This window comes from Scyliorhinus torazame, chromosome 22 (genome assembly GCF_047496885.1).
Source record: "Scyliorhinus torazame isolate Kashiwa2021f chromosome 22, sScyTor2.1, whole genome shotgun sequence".
Lineage (NCBI taxonomy): Eukaryota > Metazoa > Chordata > Chondrichthyes > Carcharhiniformes > Scyliorhinidae > Scyliorhinus > Scyliorhinus torazame.
The window spans coordinates 91,044,661-91,070,156 of record NC_092728.1 but is presented as its reverse complement, the minus strand read 5'-3'; the positions used below and the strand labels follow the sequence as shown (position 1 = coordinate 91,070,156).

Here is a 25,496-nt window from a genome sequence, read left to right as displayed (position 1 = left end):
TCTAGGAGTACAGGTCCACAGATCACTGAAAGGGGCTACACAGGTGGAGAAGGTAGTCAAGAAGGCATACGGCATGCTTGCCTTCATTGGCCGGGGCATTGAGTATAAGAATTGGCAAGTCATGTTGCAGCTGTATAGAACCTTAGTTAGGCCACACTTGGAGTATAGTGTTCAATTCTGGTCGCCACACTACCAGAAGGATGTGGAGGCTTTAGAGAGGGTGCAGAAGAGATTTACCAGAATGTTGCCTGGTATGGAGGGCATAAGCTATGAGGAGCGATTGAATAAACTCGGTTTGTTCTCACTGGAACGAAGGAGGTTGAGGGGCGACCTGATAGAGGTATACAAAATTATGAGGGGCATAGACAGAGTGGATAGTCAGAGGCTTTTCCCCAGGGTAGAGGGGTCAATTACTAGGGGGCATAGGTTTAAGGTGAGAGGGGCAAAGTTTAGAGTAGATGTACGAGGCAAGTTTTTTACGCAGAGGGTAGTGGGTGCCTGGAACTCACTACCGGAGGAGGTAGTGGAGGCAGGGACGATAGGGACATTTAAGGGGCATCTTGACAAATATATGAATAGGATGGGAATAGAAGGATACGGACCCAGGAAGTGTAGAAGATTGTAGTTTAGTCGGGCAGTATGGTCGGCGCGGGCTTGGAGGGCCGAAGGGCCTGTTCCTGTGCTGTACATTTCTTTGTTCTTTGTTTGTTTGTTGACCTCATTTGAATCCATCCAGCCAACATCCCAGCTGACCCAGTCAGGGATCAGCCACAGAAAATTGCAAGCCTGAATCATAAAATAGAATCATAGAATGCCTACAGTGCAGACGGAGGCCATTTGGTCCATCGAGTCTGCACTGACCCTTTGAAAGGGCATCCTACCTAGTAAACCCACCTAACCTTTTGGATACTATGGGGCAATTTAGCGTGGCCAATCCATCTAACCTGCACATCCTTAGACTGTGGGAGGAAACTGGAGCACGCAGAAGAAACTCACGCAGACACGGGGAGAAAGTGCAAACTCCACACTGTCACCCGAGTCCGGAACTGAAACCGGATTTCTGGCGCTATGACGCGGCAGTGCTAACCACTATGCCACCTGAGTCGAGTCCATCTGTTAACTCAACATAGGAGGTAGGATGTGGGTTCCAGAGGTAACTTACAGCCCTCTTATGTTCAAGGAAGGGGAAATGTGGGGGAAGGGAGGCCCAGTTTTTACCTGTGGGCCTGGAGGAGCACTCCTCCTCATCCAGCCTCTACAAAGGAAAAAAAAGAACTTGCCTTTGTTGTCCTCTTCTTTTGCTATTCCTTTTCTGCCCTGACTCCGCTGCTCAGGCCAGAATTAAAATTGTTTCCCACTAACATCATTGGAATGGAAATGTATACTTATAGATTGACCCAAGCAGCTTTTGACAAGCGTCCCTCCCGCTGACTCAGAAGAGCAGGTTAAAATTGAATACAGAGGTGTCCTGCAGGTAAGAAACTTACAAATTTTAAGTGTGTCCGCCTTGTATCCATCAGGTGGTTAGGGTTATGCCTGTTGTATACTCCTAGGTTTCGACTGAGTTTTTTCAACGCACAAAGTCAGTTCCACTTTACAGAACCTGCTTAAAACGAGAATTCCATGTAAATTAAGTTGTGTTATCGGTACTAAGTTTGTAGTTAACTGTAACTTGGTAAAGTTTCTCCTCAGTCAGTTTTTCTTGTAATTGAAATGAACTTCATTGCAACTTTTCTTTAGATTAAAACTGCGCTTGACAGTCAATATCCCATCTCCAAATCATACACAGCAGAAGCTTATCAGTCAGTTTCTAAAAGCTACCTCTACATTACCTGGACAGGAGGTCACCACAAATACCATGTGGGGGAGTATTTTAATGTGCATCTTGTCGCAAGTAGTCCCTACTTGAACAAAATAAAGCACTTCCACTATCAGGTAAAAATGATTTATTACAGTTTTACGTTAATATCTAATAGAAATTCCTTGAAAGCTCTTATTTAGTACGTAATGGAAAATTTGACACCTGTTTATAGATGTAAAATGTATTCTTTATACATTTCCTGTCACTCACACTTCATGTTAGTCTTACTTCAGATACAACATACTGCAAATTTCAGTGTCACATTTGAAAAAATGTATTAATAAACCAAAACAATTATTTGAAATCTATACTAACATTGCCCAAGACACAAAAAAACAGAGCCATGATATCTGCAAGTCCCTAATTAACCTTGTCACTAACAAAGCGTGAGCTCTCATCTCTAGTCTCAATAACAATTCACCTTTAGAGTTAAATGCTTTTGACCCAGCGCCAAAATTGATAAATGTTTCACAATATTCAATTCTGCCACCAAGCAACTGTTAAACTCTGTGGCCTGAACATGTGTTTAGTCAATAAAAAATAGAATTTAGTTCCTTAAAGGAACATAGCTCACTAACAACAGAATAAGGCACAATGCATTATACAGTGTGTTGTGGTGGACCAACTAACCACTGGGGATTCAGGGACACGTTACAATCATTTATTCATGTTTCAAGCATGGAGGGAACCTTTGAACCAGAACTCTACTCTAATACAGCTCTCACCTCTAATATAACGCTCTCCACCAAGTCACAGATTCAAACTACTAATACAGTTAGTCAGTACACAAAACATTGTTTAATTTCACTCTTGTATTATTAAACCTTTCACCCCAAAGCTTGGCTGTTATCTCCTAGCTACAGACTGTTCTTCGAACAAATAAAAAACATTGTTGGCGGGTTCCGCTGATCTTAGGTCCTTGAGGTAAAGCATGTGCTCTTTATTCTAATGTAGGGGTGTTAACACTATCCCCCCTTTTACTAAATCTATTCATTCACCCTTACATGATGTAAAACCCTTGTCTTATGAAGTAATACAAAATAAAACTTACTATCAACAATAACAAAGGATTTCCCCTAAAAATATATTTAAAATAGTATATCAGCATGTATAGATGCCACATTCCAGATATCATGTTCAAAATCCGCACTTTGTGACAAATATGTGACTACTTAAAATGCTGAACGATTCTAAATTGTAACCTAAAACTAACAAATGGATTCCAATCTACAAGGTTACTTAACCAAACAATATTCAAACTTTTAAGAGTGACCAAAGACTGTTTAATTAGAGAATTTGTACATTTTGGATTGAGAGACCGCACACCTCAGCAGAGAACATATTGGGTGGGATTTACCGAGCAACCTGCCCGTGTTTCGCTTCGGCGGGAGGCAGCCGGCTCTTGGCCGGCAGTGGGATCTTCTGGTCCCGCCATTGTCAACGGGATTTCCTGTTGAATGCATCGCTCGCTGTCGAGAAACCCGCGGCGGGGGTGCACTTTCAGTGGGACCAGAAGATCCGCCAAGGCGAACGGCCAGAAAATCTCACCCAATGTACTACAGCAGCATTTATCCAACAGCACAGAAAGCTTACTGGTATTAAAAAAAACTACTATATAAAAATGGTATACATGGTTTGCATTTCGTCTGTCACACTTGGATATGGCAGGAATCTTTTCAACTGTTAAAAATAGTGACACTGTGGCAATATGGCAGATTCCTGATACGGTCGTCCACACTTGAATGAATACAGAAGTTCAGAGCAGAGGAAGAAGTGACAGAATAAAACATCCTAAGAAGAATTGTATTGTAGTCCAAGATTTATTTCATATTTTAATTGAATTAAAGATAATTATGATTATATAGAAGGCTTTCACATGTAGTATCAGTTATTTTAGATATTTTAAAACAAATTCTGTGCTATAAATATTAATTTTTGTCATAACCTAGGTTGTATCAAAAGGAAAAATAATTTTATTTGAGACCAAAAACCGTCCAGTTGGCAACCGGATTTTCAGTCTGAACATTCCCATTACGACAGAAATGATTCCTTCTGCTCGCCTGATTGCATATTATGTGGTAATTGGAGAAAACAGAGCTGAGCTGGTTGTTGATTCTCTGTGGTTCGAAGTGGAAGGGAAGTGTGTAAACAATCAACAGGTGGGTCCTAACAGAGTATTCAGTCATGGTAGATTAACCTTCATTTAAACTGTGTTTTTTATAGCACCCAGTTTAGGGCAGTGCACAAGATTCCAGTGGATGTCATGATGGCCCAACAGTCTCCATTCAATACTACGCTCCTCCTCATGACTTAACTTGTTCTCACTTTGAACAACTTTTGTTTTACTCCTACTCATTTCCTCACTCAGGACCTTTTTTTCAATTTTATTGATGGCTCGCACTCTGGTCATAAGATGTTTGGTCAGATTTCTACTAGTTCCGTCTAGCAACATGTGGTAGTCACCACTGATTGTATCTAGGCCCAGTGTTCCTGCACCCACCACGTGCGACCCATGGGCACCGTCATTTTCATCCCCGCAGACCACTTGCGGCCCATGGTCGCCGCCATATTTAATGCCGCCCGCCATGTGTGCCTCGTGGACGCCACCATCTTTGGCACCATTTTGGACGGCGCCTCAGGACCCCTGCTCGTCGGGCACTTCATCTGGCCATTCAATGCCTGCCACTGCCGCCGACCAGCCCGCGGCCTACCAACACCAGCCGCAGCTCGCCTCCATCACGCTCGACCAGTCCCGGCCGCACAACCTCACAACCACGACGACGACGGTGAAAGTCGATGGGCACAAGACATCCTGCCTTTTTGACTCCGGGAGCATGGAAAGCTTCATCCACCCCTCTACGGAAGTCCACCTCCGGGGTTTCGCTCCTAACGTGGCTGGCAGCTCCTGGACCCGTCCTACTCTGCAAACACGTGCGGATCCACAAGGTGGAAGGGTACAACTACTGCATGTGAACCCGCAGTACGCCTACGTGGCGTACCCTGACGGCCACCAGGACACAGTCTCCCTCAGGGACCTGGCACCAGCTGGATCCCCACCCACGGCCCACCACCACCCGACACCCCACCCTCCGATTGCCCCAGCGCCACCCACCCTCCCCCCAGCGCACCTCACTACGGCTACCGCCCCAGGACAATCCGTCCTCCCATTGGTTCCACCCGGGAATGAAGATGAGGACAACGCTCCCGGAGTCACAGGCGACCAAGTCGGCGCCTGCATCACCACCGGGACCAAGGCGCTCACAACGGAGGATCAAGGCACGCGACCGGCTGAATTTGTAGATTTTCACCAGACTGTAAACTTTAAATTTTAACAAACCTGTACATTTTTTCCACCACCCTCACTGGACTCTTTTTTTTTTAAACAGGGGGTGAATGTGGTAGTCACCACTGATTGTATAATAGTTGTTATTAGAGGTAATACGGTAAGGCTCCTGTACTTCCAGTAGGAGGAGTATAAATGTGTGTGCACACCCGGCTGCTCCCATTCTGGTAACAGCTGCAGGAGGCCACCTCAGAGGGCAGTGAGGCTATATGGGTAGAGATCAGGAATAAGAAGGGTGCAGTCACAATGTTGGGGGTTTACTACAGGCCTCCCAACAGCCAGCGGGAGATAGAGGAGCAGATAGGTAGACAGATTTTGGAAAAGAGTAAAAACAACAGGGTTGTGGTGATGGGAGACTTCAACTTCCCCAATATTGACTGGGACTCACTTAGTGCCAGGGGCTTAGACGGGGCGGAGTTTGTAAGGAGCATCCAGGAGGGCTTCTTAAAACAATATGTAGACAGTCCAACTAGGGAAGGGGCGGTACTGGACCTGGTATTGGGGAATGAGCCCGGCCAGGTGGTAGATGTTTCAGTAGGGGAGCATTTCGGTAACAGTGACCACAATTCAGTAAGTTTTAAAGTACTGGTGGACAAGGATAAGAGTGGTCCTAGGATGAATGTGCTAAATTGGGGGAAGGCTAATTATAACAATATTAGGCGGGAACTGAAGAACATAGATTGGGGGCGGATGTTTGAGGGCAAATCAACATCTGACATGTGGGAGGCTTTCAAGTGGCAGTTGAAAGGAATTCAGGACCGGCATGTTCCTGTGAGGAAGAAGGATAAATACGGCAATTTTCGGGAACCTTGGATGACGAGAGATATTGTAGGCCTCGTCAAAAAGAAAAAGGAGGCATTTGTCAGGGCTAAAAGGCTGGGAACAGACGAAGCCTGCGTGGAATATAAGGAAAGTAGGAAGGAACTTAAGCATGGAGTCAGGAGGGCTAGAAGGGGTCACGAAAAGTCATTGGCAAATAGGGTTAAGGAAAATCCCAAGGCTTTTTACACGTACATAAAAAGCAAGAGGGTAGCCAGGGAAAGGGTTGGCCCACTGAAGGATAGGCAAGGGAATCTATGTGTGGAGCCAGAGGAAATGGGCGAGGTACTAAATGAATACTTTGCATCAGCATTCACCAAAGAGAAGAAATTGGTAGATGTTGAGTCTGGAGAAGGGTGTGTAGATAGCCTGGGTCACATTGAGATCCAAAAAGACGAGGTGTTGGGTGTCTTAAAAAATATTAAGGTAGATAAGTCCCCAGGGCCTGATGGGATCTACCCCAGAATACTGAAGGAGGCTGGAGAGGAAATTGCTGAGGCCTTGACAGAAATCTTTGGATCCTCGCTGTCTTCAGGTGATGTCCCGGAGGACTGGAGAATAGCCAATGTTGTTCCTCTGTTTAAGAAGGGTAGCAAGGATAATCCCGGGAACTACAGGCCGGTGAGCCTTACTTCAGTGGTAGGGAAATTACTGGAGAGAATTCTTCGAGACAGGATCTACTCCCATTTGGAAGCAAATGGACGTATTAGTGAGAGGCAGCACGGTTTTGTGAAGGGAAGGTCGTGTCTCACTAACTTGATAGAGTTTTTCGAGGAGGTCACTAAGATGATTGATGCAGGTAGGGCAGTGGATGTTGTCTATATGGACTTCAGTAAGGCCTTTGACAAGGTCCCTCATGGTAGACTAGTACAAAAGGTGAAGTCACACGGGATCAGGGGTGAGCTGGCAAGGTGGATACAGAACTGGCTAGGCCATAGAAGGCAGAGAGTAGCAATGGAAGGATGCTTTTCTAATTGGAGGGCTGTGACCAGTGGTGTTCCACAGGGATCAGTGCTGGGACCTTTGCTCTTTGTAGTATATATAAATGATTTGGAGGAAAATGTAACTGGTCTGATTAGTAAGTTTGCAGACGACACAAAGGTTGGTGGAATTGCGGATAGCGATGAGGACTGTCGGAGGATACAGCAGGATTTAGATTGTTTGGCGACTTGGGCGGAGAGATGGCAGATGGAGTTTAATCCGGACAAATGTGAGGTAATGCATTTTGGAAGGTCTAATGCAGGTAGGGAATATACAGTGAATGGTAGAACCCTCAAGAGTATTGAAAGTCAAAGAGATCTAGGAGTACAGGTCCACAGGTCATTGAAAGGGGCAACACATGTGGAGAAGGAAGTCAAGAAGGCATACGGCATGCTTGCCTTCATTGGCCGGGGCATTGAGTATAAGAATTGGCAAGTCATGTTGCAGCTGTATAGAACCTTAGTTAGGCCACACTTGGAGTATAGTGTTCAATTCTGGTCGCCACACTACCAGAAGGATGTGGAGGCTTTAGAGAGGGTGCAGAAGAGATTTACCAGAATGTTGCCTGGTATGGAGGGCATTAGCTATGAGGAGCGGTTGAATAAACTCGGTTTGTTCTCACTGGAACGAAGGAGGTTGAGGGGCGACCTGATAGAGGTCTACAAAATTATGAGGGGCATAGACAGAGTGGATAGTCAGAGGCTTTTCCCCAGGGTAGAGGGGTCAATTACTAGGGGGCATAGGTTTAAGGTGAGAGGGGCAAGGTTTAGAGTAGATGTACGAGGCAAGTTTTTTACGCAGAGGGTAGTGGGTGCCTGGAACTCGCTACCGGAGGAGGTGGTGGAAGCAGGGACGATAGTGACATTTAAGGGGCATCTTGACAAATACATGAATAGGATGGGAATAGAGGGATACGGACCCAGGAAGTGTAGAAGACTGTAGTTTAGTCGGGCAGCATGGTCGGCACGGGCTTGGAGGGCCGAAGGGCCTGTTCCTGTGCTGTACATTTCTTTGTTGTTCTTTGAGGCCATACATCTCTACTTAATAAAGCCTTGATTACTCTCTACTCTCGTCTCATCGTAATTGATAATGCATCGCAACAAGAACTTAGGAAAGGTTTACAAATATAGGACAGGATTTAGCAGTCGAGTTAACTGTGACACAAATCCCGTAGTGGCGGCTAAATATCGCGAGAGGCCAAAAATGGGAGTTATGCTAGTGAGATTTTGGAACGCGATCTTCCTGGGCCCTCCCCGATGATGTGATCAGATTCACGCCCAAGAAAGGCGCGAACCTGATTTGCATAAATTTGTATCTATGATAATAATCTTAGTGTGGTCAACTTCGCATCTTCAGTCCTCATTGAATCTTCCCACCCACCAGGCGTGACATCCCGCTGGCATGAATTACTACTACTTTTAAAAACGGAGACCAGGCGCCATAACCTCGCAAGAGGGAGGAAGGAGGTAAGCCCTGTTGTCTCCACCTAGCACCAGGAAGTCCAAGGGGACAGAGCCCACTGGTCAACTCCAGAGATGGGGGTGTCTGGTATGGGGGTCATGGCTTGCGTGGGTGGCCCTGAGGTCTGCTGTCTGTGTTGAAAAGCTGTTAAAGGGTTATGTTAGTTTGCCGCCCATGATGTTTAAAAGTTTGTAGAGGGCTGTGTTGGTTTTCTGCCTGTGTGTTTAAAGGTTCTTAGAGTGTGGCTGCACTGCGGGTCATATGGGCTGGGGGGGGGGGGGGGGGGGGGTGGGGGGGGGGGGGGGGGGGTTTGTTGTGATGAGAGCCAAGGAGGCAGGTCGAAATAGCTGAGTGGATGAGGAGGCAGGTCGAAATGGCTGAGTGGATGAGGAGGCAGGTCGAAATGGCTGAGTGGATGAGACCCCAAAGAGAAGGCAATACAGTGCCAGCCTTCGGGGGTGGGGGGAGGACACAAACTCTGGTGTGGCTGTCCAGGTATCTTAAGTGTAGAAGCATGACAACAATGAGACCTCAGAATGATGCAGTCGGAGTAAGAAGAGTGACTATTTCTTTGCCTATCCCTGAAGCAGAAAACAATTGTGCCCTCTAGCTCTTCAAACTAATTGGCCATCAAGAGTTAACCCTCAACAAGGCCAGCTGCCCACTGTCTCAAAGTCAACAAATTTGGTTGAACTCAAAATAGTTCAAAGTCAAGGAGTAACTGGTTGAACTCAAAACAGCTCAAAGTCAAAGAGTGGGATGATGGGGAAGCGGGAGTATTTAACTTCAATTTGAAATCAGGGCACCCTTTAAAAATGGCACCCTGATCTCTGTGGAGCCAGGCTTGCCGATGTCTTTAGGCTCCGCCCCTCAGGAATGACACCGCTCCCCAGCTTCTTTTTGGCAAAGCATCTGAAGATTCAGTGAGAAATCCTGCCTGTTTCCCTGGGGAGAAACACACCAGTTTTCAGTCAGAATCTGACACTTAGACCCATCTTGCTCAGTGCAGGCCCACTCCTCCTCCCCTGCGAGCTCCATGGCCCTCCCCTTGTAAGAATTCAGAATTCTCAGCTTGGGCATCCCACCATCTGTTTTCTCTCACTTGCGGCGGTTGTAGGCGGGCTTCTCCTGATGTAGTATCCCACTCGGAGCACACAGGACAGGGTTGATGAGAGTCTCCATGTGGGTCAAGGTGTATGCACTCCTCCGTTAACATGGTGGAGACTTTTGTATGCAAGGTCAGCTTGATTAGAACAGGCTTCAAGAGAGAAAGGACAGGTGAAGCCTGACCGGGTCCTGTGTGTATATACGTTTCTGTTGTGAATAAAACAGTACTTTATTTTTACTCGGCTGACCCCGTTGCCATGACTAAAGATGATACCTGGAATGTATGGGCACTGTGCCTAAGCAGGAAGGGTTCTGATGAAGAGTGTCAGGGGGATTTGATGATGCCGACTCCCAGGAGGCATTCGTCATCTTGCTGGAGGGCCTCCTGTCAACCGAACCGTATATTGTAGCCCGCCTCTCCTCCATAGCATCCAGCAAATGGGTGAGGGGCCCATCCATAAATCTAGGAGCTGGTTTCCGAGCTGCCATTCTCCTGGCTTGAATGAGAGTAAGTGCTGTGGAGCCGTTTCAATGCAGCGCCCCTTCATTGAAGTGCTTAGGTGACCTCTGGGGCGGATGAATCAGACACTTTGCACCTCAGGCATGGCATTTTTCATGTGGGGAAAATTCTTTTCAAAGTGCCTGGAAAAATCATGCCACTGGAGACAATGGGAATTGCACTGATTTTCTCCTCAAAGTTAAACCGTGTCATTTTTTTGTTAAATTCTGCCCTAAGGGAGGATCTTGACTGGCATCTTTGTATCCTCATTAGCTACAGGTGAGATCCCAGAGGACTGGAGAATAGCTCATGTGGTATCACTGTTTAAGAACGGTAGCAGGGATAATCCTGGAAACTATAGGTCGGTGAGCCTCACGTCGGTAATAGGTAAATTATTGGACAGAATTCTCAGGGACAGGATTTAAACCCATTTGGAAACAAATGGACTCATAAGCGATAGAAAGCATGGTTTTGTGAAGGGGAGGTCGTGCCTCATTAACTTGATCGAGCTCTTTGAGAAGGTGACAAAGATGATTGATGAGGGGAGAGCGGTGGATGTTGTTTACAAGGACTTCAGAAAAGCCTTTGGCAAGGTGCCTCCTGGCAGACTGGTACAAAAGGTGAAGTCACACGGGATCAGAGGTGAGGTGGTAAGATGGATACAGAACTGGCTCAGTCACAGAAGAGTAGCAGTAGAAGGGTGTTTTTCTGAATGGAAGGTTGTGACTAATGGTGTTCCACAGGGATCTGTGCTTGGGCCTCTGTTGTTTGTAGTGTACATAAACAATTTGGAGGAAAATGTAGCCAGTCTGATTAGTAAGTTTGCAGATGACACCAAGGTTGGTGGAGTGACAAATAGTGTTGAGGATTGTCAGAAGATACAACAGGACACAGATAGGTTGGAGACTTGGGCAGAGAAATTGCAAATGGAGCTTAATCTGGACTAATGTGAGGTAATGCATTTTGGTAGGTCTGACATAGAGGGGAAATGTACCCTAAATGGCAAAACATTTCGGAATATAGAAAGTCAAAGAGATCTGGGCGTGCATGTCCACAGATCTTTGAAGGTGGCAACACAAGTGGACAAGATAGTTAAGAAAGTATACGGAATGCTTGCCTTCATTGGACGGGGAATTGAGATAAAAATTGGCAAGTCATGTTACAGTTATATAGAACCTTGGTAAGGCTTGGAATATTGCGCACAATTATGGCCGCCACACTACCAGAAGGATGTGGTGGCTTTGGAGAGGGTGAAGAGGTTTACCAGGATGTTGCCTTGTCTGGAGGGTGTTGGCTTTGTGGAGAGGCTGAATAGACTCAGACAATTTTCATTAGAAAGGCAGATGTTGAGGGGTGACCTGATAGAGGTCTACAAGATTATAAGGGACATGGATAGAGTGGATGGACAGGCACTCTTTCCCAGGGTGGAGGGGTCAGTCACCAGGGGGCATAGGTTTAAGGACCATGTGACAAAGTTTAGAGGAGATGTGCGAGGCAGGTTTTTTACACAGAGGGTGGTGAGTGCCTGGAACGCGTTGCCAGGGGAAGTTGTGGAAGCAGATACATTAACAACATTCAGAAGGCATCTTGACAAACACATGGATAGGATGGGTATAGAGGGATATGACATAAGGAAGTGCTGAGGGTTTTTGGTAAATGTTGGTATCATGACCGGTACAGGCTTGGCGGGCAGATGTGTCTGTTCCTGTGCTGTATTGTTCTTTGTACCTCTGGAATTGAGAAGTCTAACTATGTTTCATAATATACTGCATTTATACCTTGAAGAATATTAATATAATAATAGGTATTCTCTTAAAGAAAATAATTTCAGTATATTAATTGAACTGATATCGTCTCCAGATGAATGGTTAAATACACTCTGTTTTATGTTCACAGATTGTATTGAGTACAAATTCGAATGTATACAAGCCAGGAAGCCAAATGGCTTTAAGTATTACTGCTAAACCAAATTCACTTGTTGCATTATCTTCCATCGACACCGCTGTGTATTCAATAAGAACAGGAAGCAAGATGTCAATTGAAAAAGTTAAGTGCATTTTCACATCACAGTAAATACCATTTTGTAACAAATTATTTATATATGAACTCTAATTTGTCTTGTAGGAATTGCTGTGATACTGGTCAAAATAAATTTATGACATGATGTCATGTAGAATGCATAGAGATTTATTGGGCAAGAAATAATTAATTAATGCAACTAACAAAGTTCATTGTTATATACTTCTGATTAAAAAATAAGAACCAAATGCAGACTTAGTTACTCCATTGTGAAGCTCCTCCGTTCAAGTTCCAAACATGAAGAGTGAATGGCTGGAAAGCTGCATTCAAATGCAAAGTGAAAGGATTAAGAAAGAAATAAGGGCAAAAACTAAACCAGCTTCCTGTTGCTTGTCGGTTTAATTCTCCACTTTGCTCCAATTCTCTATCCCAGCAAAATCCATCTCAGGGCCACCAGGGAGGCAAAGGCCAAAACGTCAACCACTCTCTCTCCTCCTCTCGGGCTCCCAGATCTTCCGACACTCCAAATATTTCCACCTCTGGACTCTGAGTCACCCTCCTTTCCAGGACCTCTGACATGACATCTGAAAATCACTGCCGAAATCCCCTCAGTCTCGGACATGCCCAAAACATATGTACATGGTTCGCAGGACTTCCCTCACAGCACCCACACCTGTCCTCCACCTCCTCAAAAAACCTGCTCATCCGGGTCACAGTCATGAGAGCCCTGTGGACCACCTTAAACTGGATTAGGCTAAGCCTGGCACACGACGAGAATACATTGACTCTTCTCAGGGCCTTCTCCCACAACCCGACTTCCAACTCCCTTCCATATCCAATGAACTTAACCTGCACATCGTTGGACTGTGGGAGAAAAATGGAGCACCCAGGGGAAACTCATGTAGACATGGAGAGAATGTGCAAACTCCACACAGACAATCATCCGAAGTCAGAATCGAATCCGGGTCTCTAGTGCTGTGCCAGTGGTGGAAATTCAGCAACTAACTGGAGAAGGAGGCTCAACAAATATCTTCATCCTAACTGATGGGGGAACCAAGCACAGCAGTGCAAAAGACAAGATTGAAGCATTTTCAGCCACCTTCAGGCAGAAGTGCAGGTTGGATGATCTATCTCGGCCTCCTCTTGAGGTCCCCAGCATCACAGATGTCAGTCTTCAGCAAATTTGGTTACCTTCACATCATATCAAAAAAAGCAGAAGGTACTAGATATTGTAGAGGGTATGGCCCTGACAACATTCCGGCAATAGTACTGAAGACTTGTGCTCCAGAGCTGGACCACCCCGAGCTAAGCTGTTCCATACAGCTATAACACCAACATCTTCCCAGCAATGTAGAAAATGCCACGGTAAGTCCAGTCCACAAAAGCAGGACAAATCTAACCTGGCCAATTAGCAAATCGGTCTATTCTCAATCATCAGCAAAGTGATGGGAAGTATCATCGACGGGGTTATTAAGCAGCCCTCACTCAGTAATAATCTGCTCACTGATGTTCAGTTTGGGTTCATCGGGGCCTAGCAGCTCCTTATCTTTACAGCCTTGGTTTAAACTGTTGTAGGGTGTTGGCTGCAGTCTGGTAGGTGAAGAAGTGTTCAGAGTCATACAAAGCACACACGGCTCGGTCCAACACTAGACTGACCCGAGGGGTGGGTAATGTGCACACTTTCTTCACTGTGTGGGCAGTGATTTTCTCAGCCCCTATATTTGCCAGACCCTTATGCTACATGAACAACGACAAAATAGCTGAACTTAAAGAGGTGAGGTGAGAGTTACTGTGCTCATCATCAATGCAGCATTTGATTGAGTGTGGAGCCGTAGCAAAGCTAAAGTCAATGGGAATCAGGGGGGGAAACTCTCCACTGGTTGGAGTCATACCTAGCACAAAGGAAGATGGTTGTGGTTGTTGGAGGTCAATCATCTCAGTCATGGGACTTCATTGCAGGGGTTCCTCAGTTTGTGTTCTAGGCCCAACCATCTTCAACTATTTCATCAATGACCTTCCCTCCAACATAGGTAAGAAATAGAGATGTTCACAGATGATTCCACAATGTTCAGCACCATTTTTGACTCCTCAGATACTGAAACAGCACATGTCCATATGCAGCAAGACTGGGTCAATATTCAAGTTGGGGCTGATAAATGGCAAGTAACATTTGTGCTACACAAATGCTGAGCAATGGCCATCTCCAACAAGAGAGAAATAAACCATCACCCCATGACATTCAATGGCATTATTGTTGCTGAATCTTCCACTATCAACTTCTTGAGGGTTACCATTGACCAAAACTGAACAGAACTAACCATATAAATACTGTGGCTACAAAGAGGGTCAGAGGCTGGTAATTCCATGGTGAGTAACCTCCTGATTCCCCAAGCCTGTCCAGCATCTACAAGACACAAGTCAAGAGTCTGATGGAATACTCTCCATTTGCCTGGATGAGTCTCTTGAGTGGGACCTAATCCACCATTCACGCCCTCCACCACCGATGCACAATAGCAGCAGTGTGCACTGCCTACAAGATGCAATGCAGCAAACTCACCAAGGCTCCTGAGACACTATCTTCCAAACCCACAACCTCTACCACCTAGAAAGACAAGGGCAGAATGGGAACATCACCATCTGCAAGTTCCCCTCCAAGTCATACCCCATCCTGACTTGGAATTATATCAATGTTCCTTCATTGTCGCTGGATAAAAATCTTTGAACTCCCCTCCGAATAGCATGCTGGGTGTTCCGACATCACATGGATTGCAGTGGTTCAAGAAAACTGCACATCACCAGTTTCTCAAAGGACGCACAATAAGTGCTAACCTAATCAGCAATGCACACATCCCACATACCGTGAACAAATTTTTTAAAAGCTCTGACATGAAGTCAGCATGTGCATAGGCAGGGTGGATTCAACAGTCTACTCCTATCCTGAGGTTTTTAAGATTCTGTGATTCTATATCTGCTACTTTAAAATAAGGAATTCCTGACAGGGGTCTCTCTTCTGGCGGGGGCTTCCTGACAAGGGTCTCTTTTCTGTGGGGCCTGTGGGGGTGTCCTTTTATTTAGAGGGTCTCTTTATTTAGGGTTCTCTGAGGGTGTCCCTTTATTCAGGGGGTCTCTGTGGGGGCGGGGGGCGGGTCAGATCACCCCTGTACTGGGTGGGGAAGAACCCAGAAAATCCAGGAGGGGTGGGTGCTGAATTGCCATGCGTGGAGAGGGGGGTGATGGCTCTAGCTGCGGGACCTCTCTATCGGGACGCTTGCTCAAACTGGTGGCCCATAGTAGGATTCCCTCGAGAATCCCTCACCATCCTCGGCATTCATCAATTTGCATGGCTAAGGATTGCAAATCGCTTCCTCACTCGTACAAATCAGGTGCAATTCAGCTCCAGTGGGAGAGCATAGTCTTCCAAATAGAGAATTTTGCCCATAATCACAAATATACAAACATCAAACCAAAAAAGTGAAGTTAGGAACAGTGACCTAAAGCTTGGGGTTTAAGAATGACTTCAAAGGAGAGACATAGGAAATGCACTGGAGGTCGGGATGGCATTTCATTGGGCAGGGGGTACCGAGTGGGGACTTCACCCCTCTTTCCCACCTCTCCTGATTAAATCCAGGATGGGCTGATTTGTGCATCCCCCTAGATGCTAATTGAAGCCCTTAAGTGGGCAATTAATGACCCCTGCATTTTCTTTCTACCTACCTGCACCCCCTAGCCAGCAGCTCCCTCCCTGCAACTCCCAAACCTCTCTCTTGATCTGAGGCCTCTGATGGGTGCAGTACCAACCCCAGCCACCACTCCCAGAGGTGATGACAAAACAATGGAAAATTACTGGCCTCTGGGGGTACGGATTTCCTGGGGAAGGCCCACCGTTGGCCAATTAAGTGCATAATGAACACTTAATCCTGTGGGCCTTCACCAACGGACCAGTTCTCCAGTCACAAACATTAAATTCCAGCCACAGAGCTTTCTTTAAGTATTCAGGATCTGGAGCCTATTCTGGAAGCAGAGTGTTGGATAAAATGAAATTTAGGGAAGGAAGAGTGTGGGAGGTCCACCAGCAGATCATTGGAATGATTAACATCTAGATAACAGGCTATTTTTTTGTTTTTGTATGCAATACAGGAAAATTAATGTTCACTTAATATAGCTATTGGCATTCTTCATGCAGGTACTTTTCGATGCTGAAAAGCATGATCTTGGATGTGGTGCTGGAGCAGGAAGAAATAATGCTGATGTGTTCAAGAGAGCTGGATTGATGTTTTTGACCAATGCCAATGTTAAAGCTTTGCCAGTTACTGGTAACCATGCAATTGAATGAATGAGTTATAATTTGAAATTAGATGTACCAGTGTTCAAGGGGAAGGATATTTCCTTATGATTCAAAATGTTCTATGCCTTGGAACAGATGGAAGTAGGAGTAGCTAGTGTTCAGGAATGGAAACTCTGGCCAGTTTTCCCAACTTCAGCCCAGGAAGACAGAGGTCGGCTGCAACCTAATTGAGATTGTCTGGCTCAGCACAGCCTAATCCATTTCCTGAGCATAAGAAGGAAAGGGCTTGTTTTGAAAATGAAAAAAAAAATGAAAATCGCTTATTGTCACAAGTAGGCTTCAAATGAAGTTACTGTGAAAAGCCCCTAGTCGCCACATTCCGGCGCCTGTTCGGGGAGGCAGGTATGGGAATTGAACTGTGCTGCTGGACTGCCTTGGTCTGCTTTCAAAGCCAGCGATTTAGCCCTGTGCTAAACCCACCCCTTGTATAGCACATTTCACAACTTCACACATTCAACAGTGCAACACCACCAGAGAAGCACTTTTAAAGTGTTGTAATGCAGAGAAACACAGCAGCAATTGGCACAAAGGAAGGTTGTACAATCATTATTGGCTTCTCTATCTGTGTTGATTAAGGAACAGGAGGATATTGGCCAGGAGAACCTCTCTGTTCTTAATATAGAGCCAAAGAACCTATTGCGCCTTTCTATGAAAGCAGACAGTATCACCTGAAAGACAACACCTCCAACAGTTCAGCATTAAACTGAAGTGTCAGCATAAATTGTATGCTCAGACCCCTGGAATGGAATTGAAAATATTGCTACCTCTGAGCCAAGTCTGAAAACATGGTCAGAATTCCCAACCCATCACAAAAAGGTCAGAGTGGAATTTACCCCTATTCTGGAAAGCTGATCTTTTACCATTTAACACTCAGAGTTAATTGACTGGAGACAGGCCTACCTTCCCCATCTGGGGGATAACGTCCTGGCTCCCAGAGCTGCCAGCCATCTGAATGGCCCCAGAAGCGCCACTAGGAGTGGTTGCTACTGCTGGCACTTCAACTAATCCTCAGAAACACCAGTCCTCAGAAACAATGTGCCAAGAGCCGAATGAACGGTCATTTTTTGGGAATCTCGCCAGGTCAGGAGGCCCTGGGGGGGAAGGGGCGAGAAATAGGGAAGAGGTGCAAAGGCCAGGTGAGAGGGGGCAACCGGAGGATGCAAACCTTGCAGGGGATCCTGATTGGAAATGGGTCCATGAAGGAGGCACCCCACCCCATTTTCTGTCCAGTGCCCAAGCAGATGAATCTACTTAGCATCCCCCCCCATTGCTGATCTCCTACCGCCAGCTGACAAACTGCAGTTGGGGTGGAAAGTGCCTCTTAAATTATCATTATTTGGTCATTCAAGGGCCTCATTTGGGGTGAGAGTAAGTAGGCCACCTTGGGCCTTGCTGCTGACCATAAAATCATGGCAAGATATTGGGAGCAGGAACATTTTCTGGGCCCCTATCTGCAAATCCAACTGTAGGTGACTATAACATTATTGTCACTGAGTTTCAGTTAAAATGACAACAATCTAAGTTAAGAAAGTTAATGTTAGAGGTGAAAATATTCACACGAAGGCCTGAGTATAAGTTTAAAAAAGCAGTTTATTATATCAGAATTCTGGGAGAAAGGCCTGATGCTCTGAAGCCTTCTAGACAGCACTCACTTGAGCTAAGGTTCACGAGGGTTAATATACAGATTTTGAAAGCAAAATCAGCTTGCAATCTCATTTACATACAGCCAATCACCTTTATTTGTGTCACAATTCATTACATGCAACTAATTAATCCTCCATTATCTCAGTCCATGCCATAAATGGTTATTAGTTTGTCATCTACAGCTTTTTCCGGTTGTTTCTAATTCTTCAGCTTGTAGCTAGCTGGGCAAAGCAGGGTTATCTTAAGGCATTCAGACCTTGGGCAAAGTTTGTGAATAGTCCATTGTCTCTGGGTCAGCACCTGGCGATGAGTCATTTGTTTTGCACACAGGGCTGTCTTCAGTAGCAGACACAGAAAGCACATCGAGCTGCAAAGTTAGCTACAATTTGCAACATGTTTAAGAATTAGTTGTATAATGCAAATAGCAGGATTTCCCTCCAACATGTCCCACAATCATATAAGGTGAGAGACAGAATTGAACATAATGTGAGATACAGAATTGAACATAATGTGAGAGAAAGAATTGAATATAATGTGAGAGACAGAATTGAATATAATGTGAGAGACAGAATTGAATATAATATGAGAGACAGAATTTTCTCATCAACTGTTAATTATTTCTAATATCACCCATTATTTAGTGCATGAGCTCTGACATATCGCAATTGACTCAGATAGGGTAATAAAGTATGTACTACATAAATGTTTTACAACTGAAGCTCCGATTTTACATCAACAGATACAAAATGTGATGGAATTTTGCGACCGAAGCGAGATTTGAAACTGATGGCTGAAATACGGAATAAAAGTAAGGCTATTTTAAAATCATTGATCAAAAAAAACAGTTTTGTCGTTCAGTTGTTATTATGTTTCTCCCGTACCGGCCTCCCCGAACAGGTGCCGGAATGTGGCGACCAGGGGCTTTTAACAGTAACTTCATTGCATCATGTGAGAGTACCTTTGAGAAATGAGTGTTTTAGAAATGTACCTTTAAGAAATGAGTGTTTTAGAAATGTACCTTTAAGAAATGAGTGTTTTAGAAATGTACCTTTAAGAAATGGGTGTTTATCAGTGATGTCAGAGTTTGGGTGGAGCTGGGCTATCTGTCAGCTTTTTACTTTCGTTTTAGGCTGTTTGCTGCAGGATGTGTTTTAGTTTCGTTTTCAGTGTTGGAGCTGAAGCCAGACAAAGCAGGTGTACTGCTGTTCTCTCTGCCATGAAAAGACGATCTCTTGATCATTTGGTGAATTCAGAATTTTAAGTGTTCTCAGTAGTGAATGTCAACCTAATGTGCTTCTGTTAAAAGGTGTTTCTTTTGTCTTCTGGATTTGTTTGGGAAGTTATTAAGAATTACTTAGTGTTGTATTCTTTGGGGGTTGTATTTGAATTAATAGTTGCTCAGATATTCACTGTATGTTTTAAAAAGGTTAACTTGAGTTCATAGAATAGACATTGTTTTGCTTTAAAAAATACTTTTCCATTTTTGCTGCACCACACCTGTAGAGTGGGCCGTGTGCTCCCCATACCACAATCTATTATTAAAAGTTGTGGGTCAGGTGAACTCCATGATACACTTTGGGGTTCTCTAAACCCTGGCCCATAACAAATTGGGGGCTCGTCCAAGATAAAAGTCTATCTATTGGATTGGCTTAGTGAACTTAAAGACGGTGAGGGGTGAGCATATTGTGGTTGCTTTTTAGGTGTGGTATTCTAGTTTAAGTGGGGAGAGTGTTGTGGACAATGGCTCTTTCAGAGGCTCTGAAGTTTTTGGGGGTGGAGACGGTCACACACAGTACCTGATGGACAGAGACTAAAAGCAGGCTGTTAGATTTGGCAAAAACATTGCAGTTAACATTACCTGACAAAATGTGAAAAGATGAGGTAATTATGGCGGTTGCTAAGCATTTAAAGTTGCCTGAGATACAGTTTGATTCATTGGAAATGGCAAAAATTCAGTGACAAATTAAACAAATGGAACATGAGAAAGAATTAAAGCAGCTTGAATACGAAAGAGAGGAAAGAGGAAGAGAGAGCGTGGAAAAAGAAAGAGAAAAAGATAGAGAGGAAAGAAACAGATAGAGAGGAAAAAGAAAGAGAGAGAGAAGAAAAAGAAAAAGAGAGAGAAGAAAGGAGAAAAGAAAGAATAGCCCTAGCAGAACAAAAAGAAAGAGAAAGGGAGATACAGATCAGGGAAAAAGATAAAGAGAGAGAGTTTGAACTTCAGAAAATGGCCATGAAACATAAGTCAGTTAAAATTGGCAGACATAAAGGGAAACGTACAGTTGGAGGATAGTGATGAGGATTGTGAGAAAGAGCGTCATGGTCGGAGGCTTGGTGGGGATCGATTTAAATATGTCCAAGCATTGCCAAGGTTTGATGAGAAGGAGGAGGAAGCCTTTTTCATTTCATTTGAGAAGGTAGCTAAACAAATGAAATGGCCACAGGACATGTGGGTATTACTGATTCAAACAAAGCTGATAGGTAGGGTTAGTGAAATGTTTGCATCACTACCGGAGGAGGTGAAAAAAATCCATCTTAGGTGCATACGAACTAGTGCCTGAAGCCTACAGACAAAGGTTTAGAAATTTAAGGAAAGAATTTGGTCAAACATACATGGAGTTTGAAAGGCTCAAACAGAGTAATTTTGATAGGTGGATAAGGGCTTTGAAAATAGACCAAACGTATGAAGCTCTCAGAGAAATGATGCTTTTGGAGGAGTTTAAAAATTCAATTCCTGATGTAGTGAGAACTCATGTGGAAGAGCAGAGGGTTAAAACTGCGAGATTAGCAGCGGAAATGGCAGATGATTATGAATTAGTTCATAAATCAAAGCTTGGTTTCTGACATCAGTTTCAGCCTGTGAGGGATAGAAACTGGTGACATGAGAAATACTCAAGAGGTAAAGGTAAAGGTGATCTGATGGGAGATAATAAGGAGAGTGTACCTCAGATTAAAAAAGAAATCCAGGAGGGTGGAAAAGAAATGTAAATTTTCAAATGTTTTCACTTAATAAACTAGGACATGCAAAGTCACAGTGTTGGTGGTTGAAGAAAAGCACTGGGAAGGCTGATGTGGTAAAACAGGATAAGACAGTGGGATTTGTTAAAGTGGTAAAGGAAAGCCCAAGTGAAGCGAAGGAGGTGCAAAAGATTGTACAGCCTGATCAAGAGGTGATTGATAAGAAGGTGCCAGATGTCTTTAAGGAATTTACTTGTGTGGGTAAAGTGTATCAGGAGGGGCAGGTAAAGAAGTCACAATTTTAAGAGATACAGGAGCTAGTCAATCTTTAATGCCACGAGATGAGGAGTTATGTCGTTTGGGAAGAATGTTGCCAGAAAAGGTGGTAATATGTGGAATTCAGGGTTAGAGAAGTAGTGTTCCATTATATAAGGTAAGGTTGGAAAGTCCAGAGAAGAGTGGTGAAGTGGTAGTAGGAGTAATAGAGAAACTATCTTGTCCAGGAATATAGTTTATCTTGGGTAATGATACAGCTGGATCGCAGGTGGGAGTAATGCCGACTGTGGTTGATAAGCCAGTGGAAAATCAGACAACTGAAGTGTTGAAGGACGAATATCCTTAGATTTACCCGGATCGTGTAGTAACACGGTCGCAAAGTCACAGGTTACGACAAGAGGAGAAATCAAAGAGTGAAGATTACTTTGAAGTACAATTATCAGAAATGATTTTTGATCAGATGGTTGAAAAAGAGCAAGGACAGGTGGAGTATGAAGCGGATATTTTTAGTTCAGGAAAATTGGCGGAGTTACAACAGAAAGATATAGAAATAAAACGGATGTTTCAGAAAGCATACATGGAAGAGGAATCTAGGTGTATACCAGAGTGTTATTACCGTAAAAGTAATGTCTTGATGAGGAAATGGAGTCCTTTACATATGCAGGCGGATGAAAGTGTGCAGTATTGCCGGTAGGGTATAGAAAGGAGGTGTTGCGAGTTGCACATGAGGTACCAGTGGGATGTCATTTGGAAATAAGGAAAACTCAAGCTAAAATCCAGAGACATTTTTATTGGCCTGGACTACATAAAGTTGTAGTTAAATTTTGTCAATCATATCACACATGTCAAGTGATAGGGAAACCTCAAGTCGTGATAAAACCAGCGCCCTTAATACCCATTCCAGCATTTGAGGAACCTTTTACAAGGGTCCTAATTGATTGTGTCGGACCACTTCCTAAAACGAAAAGTGGGAATCAATATCTTTTGACGATAATGGATGTGTCTACTAGGTTTCCAGAGGCCATTCCAGTACGTAATATTACAGCTAAAAAGATTGTGGAGGAGTTACTTAAATTCTTTACTAGATATGGACTACCCACAGAAATACAATCGGATCAAGGATCAAATTTTACCTCCAGGTTATTCAAAGAAGTTATGGATAGCTTAGGAATAAAACAATTTATATTAACTGCGTACCATCGAGAATCGCAGGGAGCGTTAGAAAGGTGGCATCAGACATTAAAGACAATGTTGAGGGCTTATTGTCAAGATTATCCAGAGGACTGGGATAAAGGAATTCCATTCTACTGTTTGCAATTAGGGATGCACCTAATGAGTCAACCAAATTTAGTCCTTTTGAACTAATTTTTGGTCATGAGGTAAGAGGACCATTTAAATTGATTGAGGAAAAATTGGTGAGTGAAATCGGAAATTACATTATTGGATTACGTGTCAAATTTTAGGGAACGATTAAATAAAGCAGGTGAATTGGCTAGACAACATTTAAAGGTTGCACAAAATGTAGCGGACAAGAAATCCAAAGTTCGTAGTTTTGCCATTGGAGATAAAGTTTTAGTGTTGTTACCAGTGGTAGGTGAACCTTTAAAAGCAATGTTTTGTGGAGCTTATCAGATTGAAAGGCAATTAAGCGAGGTGAATTATGTGGTACAAACACCAGATAGAAGGAAAACTCACCGAGTGTGTCATGTGAATATGCTTAAAAGGTACTTTGAAAGGGAAGGAGAGAAAAAGGAGGAGGTTTTAATGATTTCTAACTTCAAGAGACGAACCAAATCCAGATGACTGTGAATTTGACATACCTCAAATTAAATTGGAAAATGAGGATGTTCTTAAAAATTGGGATAAATTGTGGAGTTACCTTCTAGAGGAAAAACAAACTGACCTGAAAGAGTTATTGATATCACATGGGCAAGTTTGTGGAGATAAGTTGGGAAGTACTAAAATGGCTATACATGATGTAGATGTGGGACATGCTGATCCAATCAAACAACATCCATACAGACTTAATCCTTTAAAATTGGCACAGGTTAACAAAGCGATTGAGAGTATGCTTGAAAATGGCATAATTGAAGTGGGTTGCAGCCAATGGAGCTCACCCATAGTGATGGTACCAGAACCAGATGGGTGTGGACTATTGAAAGGTGAATGCAGTTACAAGAACGGACTCTTATCCTATCCCACGTTTGGAGGATTGCATTGAGAAAGTGGGACAATCAGCTTTTATTTCTAAACTGGTTTACTTAAAGGTTACGGGCAGGAACCTTTATCCGAAAGGGCGAAGGAGATTTCAGCTTTTGTGACTCCAGATGGTGTGTCCCAATTCAAAGTTATGCCATTTGGCATGAAAAACACCCCAACCACATTTCAACGGTTAACTAACAAGGTTGTTTCAGGATTACCCAATTGTGTGGTATACATCGATGATCTGGTAATTTTCAGCCAGACATGGAAAGAACATTTAAAATATGTGATGGAGTTACTCGATCGACTTCAGGAGGCGCGTTTGGTGATAAACCTAGCCAAAAGAGAATTTGGAAAAGCCCAAGTCACTTTCCTTGGCCATACAATCGTACAGGGTCGGACAGGGCCGAATGGTCACACGGGATGTGAAACCAACAGTTATTGAGGAGTTTCCGATACCCTCAAGATGAAGGGAAATAATGCGATTTCTTGGCACGAGTGGATTTGATCGAACATTTGTGCGAACGTTTTGTAGCTTGGTTGCTCCACTGATAGACTTGCTGGAGAAATGTCAAATATTTCAGTGGACAGCGGACTTTCAACAGGTGTTTGACTGCCTGAAAACTGTGATAACCAATGCTCCTGTGTTGGAGAATTACAAGGAACTCTGTGATCAGATTGAACAAAGTATCTGAGTTTAAAGAGAAATGCCGAGGCGTAGAGAAATGGATGGATCGTGCAAAGACCTTCTTGTTCAAAGAGATGTCAATCGAGAAGGATTCCCGTTGGAGGAAGAACAAAAAAAAATGGACTATATTATTATACCTGTTTGCGTGTGTTGTTTTTTGAAACAAAAAGGTATATTTACTGTGTGCATTTCTTAAAGGATAGTGAAAAGGTGACAAAAAAAAAACACCTTGAAGTTGATGGTTTATTTTTTTTTCTTGGGAGGAGGTGTCATGTGAGAGTACCTTTAAGAAATGAGTGTTTAAGAAATGTACCTTTAAGAAATAGGTGTTTATCAGTGATGTCAGAGCGTGGGTGGAGCTGGCCTTGTCTGGCAGCTTTTTACTTTCGTTTTAGGCTGTTTGCTGCAGGTTGTGTTTTAGTTTTGTTTTCCGTGTTGGAGCTGAAGCCAGACAAAGCAGGTGTACTGCTGTTCTCTCTGCCATGAAAAGACTATCTCTTGATCAATTGGTGAATTCAGAATTATAAGTGTTCTCAGTAGTGAATGTAAACCTAATGTGCTTCTGTTAAAAGGTGTTTCTTTTGTCTTCCGGATGTTGTTTGGGAAGTTATTAAGGATTACTTAGTGTTGTATTCTGTAGGGTTGTATTTGAATTAATGGTTGCTAAGATGTTCACCGTATGTTTTAAAAAGGTTAACTTGAGTTCATAGAATAAATATTGTTTTGCTTTAAAAAATACTTTTCCGTTTCTGCTATACCACACCTGTAGAGTGGGCCGTGTGCTCCCCATACCACAATCTATTAAAAGTTGTGGGTCAGGTGAACTCCATGATACACTTTGGGGTTCTCTAAACCCTGGCCCATACAATTGAAGCCTATTTGTGACAATAAGCAATTATCATTATTATTGTTGGTAACTATTGTATTGTATTTAATTGTACTGTAGTTTTACTATCCTTTTTTCTTCTGAACGCGCTGTCTCACATTGGGGTACAATTAAATGTGCATTGGCATCCCACCTCTACCACACCTAAGTACTTGAGCCTAGATGGTAAAAGTGGAATTCTCCTCATAATCCCATGGAGATTGAGGGGAAAATTCAGATGGTGTGACTACCACCCCTCACAGCCCCATCAGAATTCCCCTTTTTCTGCACCATCGCTTCTCACAGCTTTCCTGACTGCTGTCTGCACCTGGGTCTAATACGGCCGAGGTAAACTTCCACCATCCTATTTGCCTTGATTCCCAAGCCTGTCGGGACCAATAGAAAGTAACTGCCATGATGTCCACCCT

The 25,496-nt window shown here is 43.8% G+C and overlaps 1 protein-coding gene across 3 annotated transcripts in view; it reads left to right on the top strand.

Moving 5' to 3' along the window:
• Window positions 1-25,496, top strand: part of c5 (complement component 5) — a 223,942-nt gene that overhangs the window by 74,364 nt on the left and 124,082 nt on the right. For all 3 annotated transcript variants that reach the window (XM_072488563.1, XM_072488561.1, XM_072488562.1), the window contains exons 12-16: window positions 1,741-1,935; window positions 3,811-4,020; window positions 11,968-12,117; window positions 16,274-16,403; window positions 18,819-18,887. In XM_072488563.1, coding sequence (XP_072344664.1) covers window positions 1,741-1,935; window positions 3,811-4,020; window positions 11,968-12,117; window positions 16,274-16,403; window positions 18,819-18,887 — 754 coding nt within the window. The remainder of the gene's footprint in view (window positions 1-1,740; window positions 1,936-3,810; window positions 4,021-11,967; window positions 12,118-16,273; window positions 16,404-18,818; window positions 18,888-25,496) is intronic.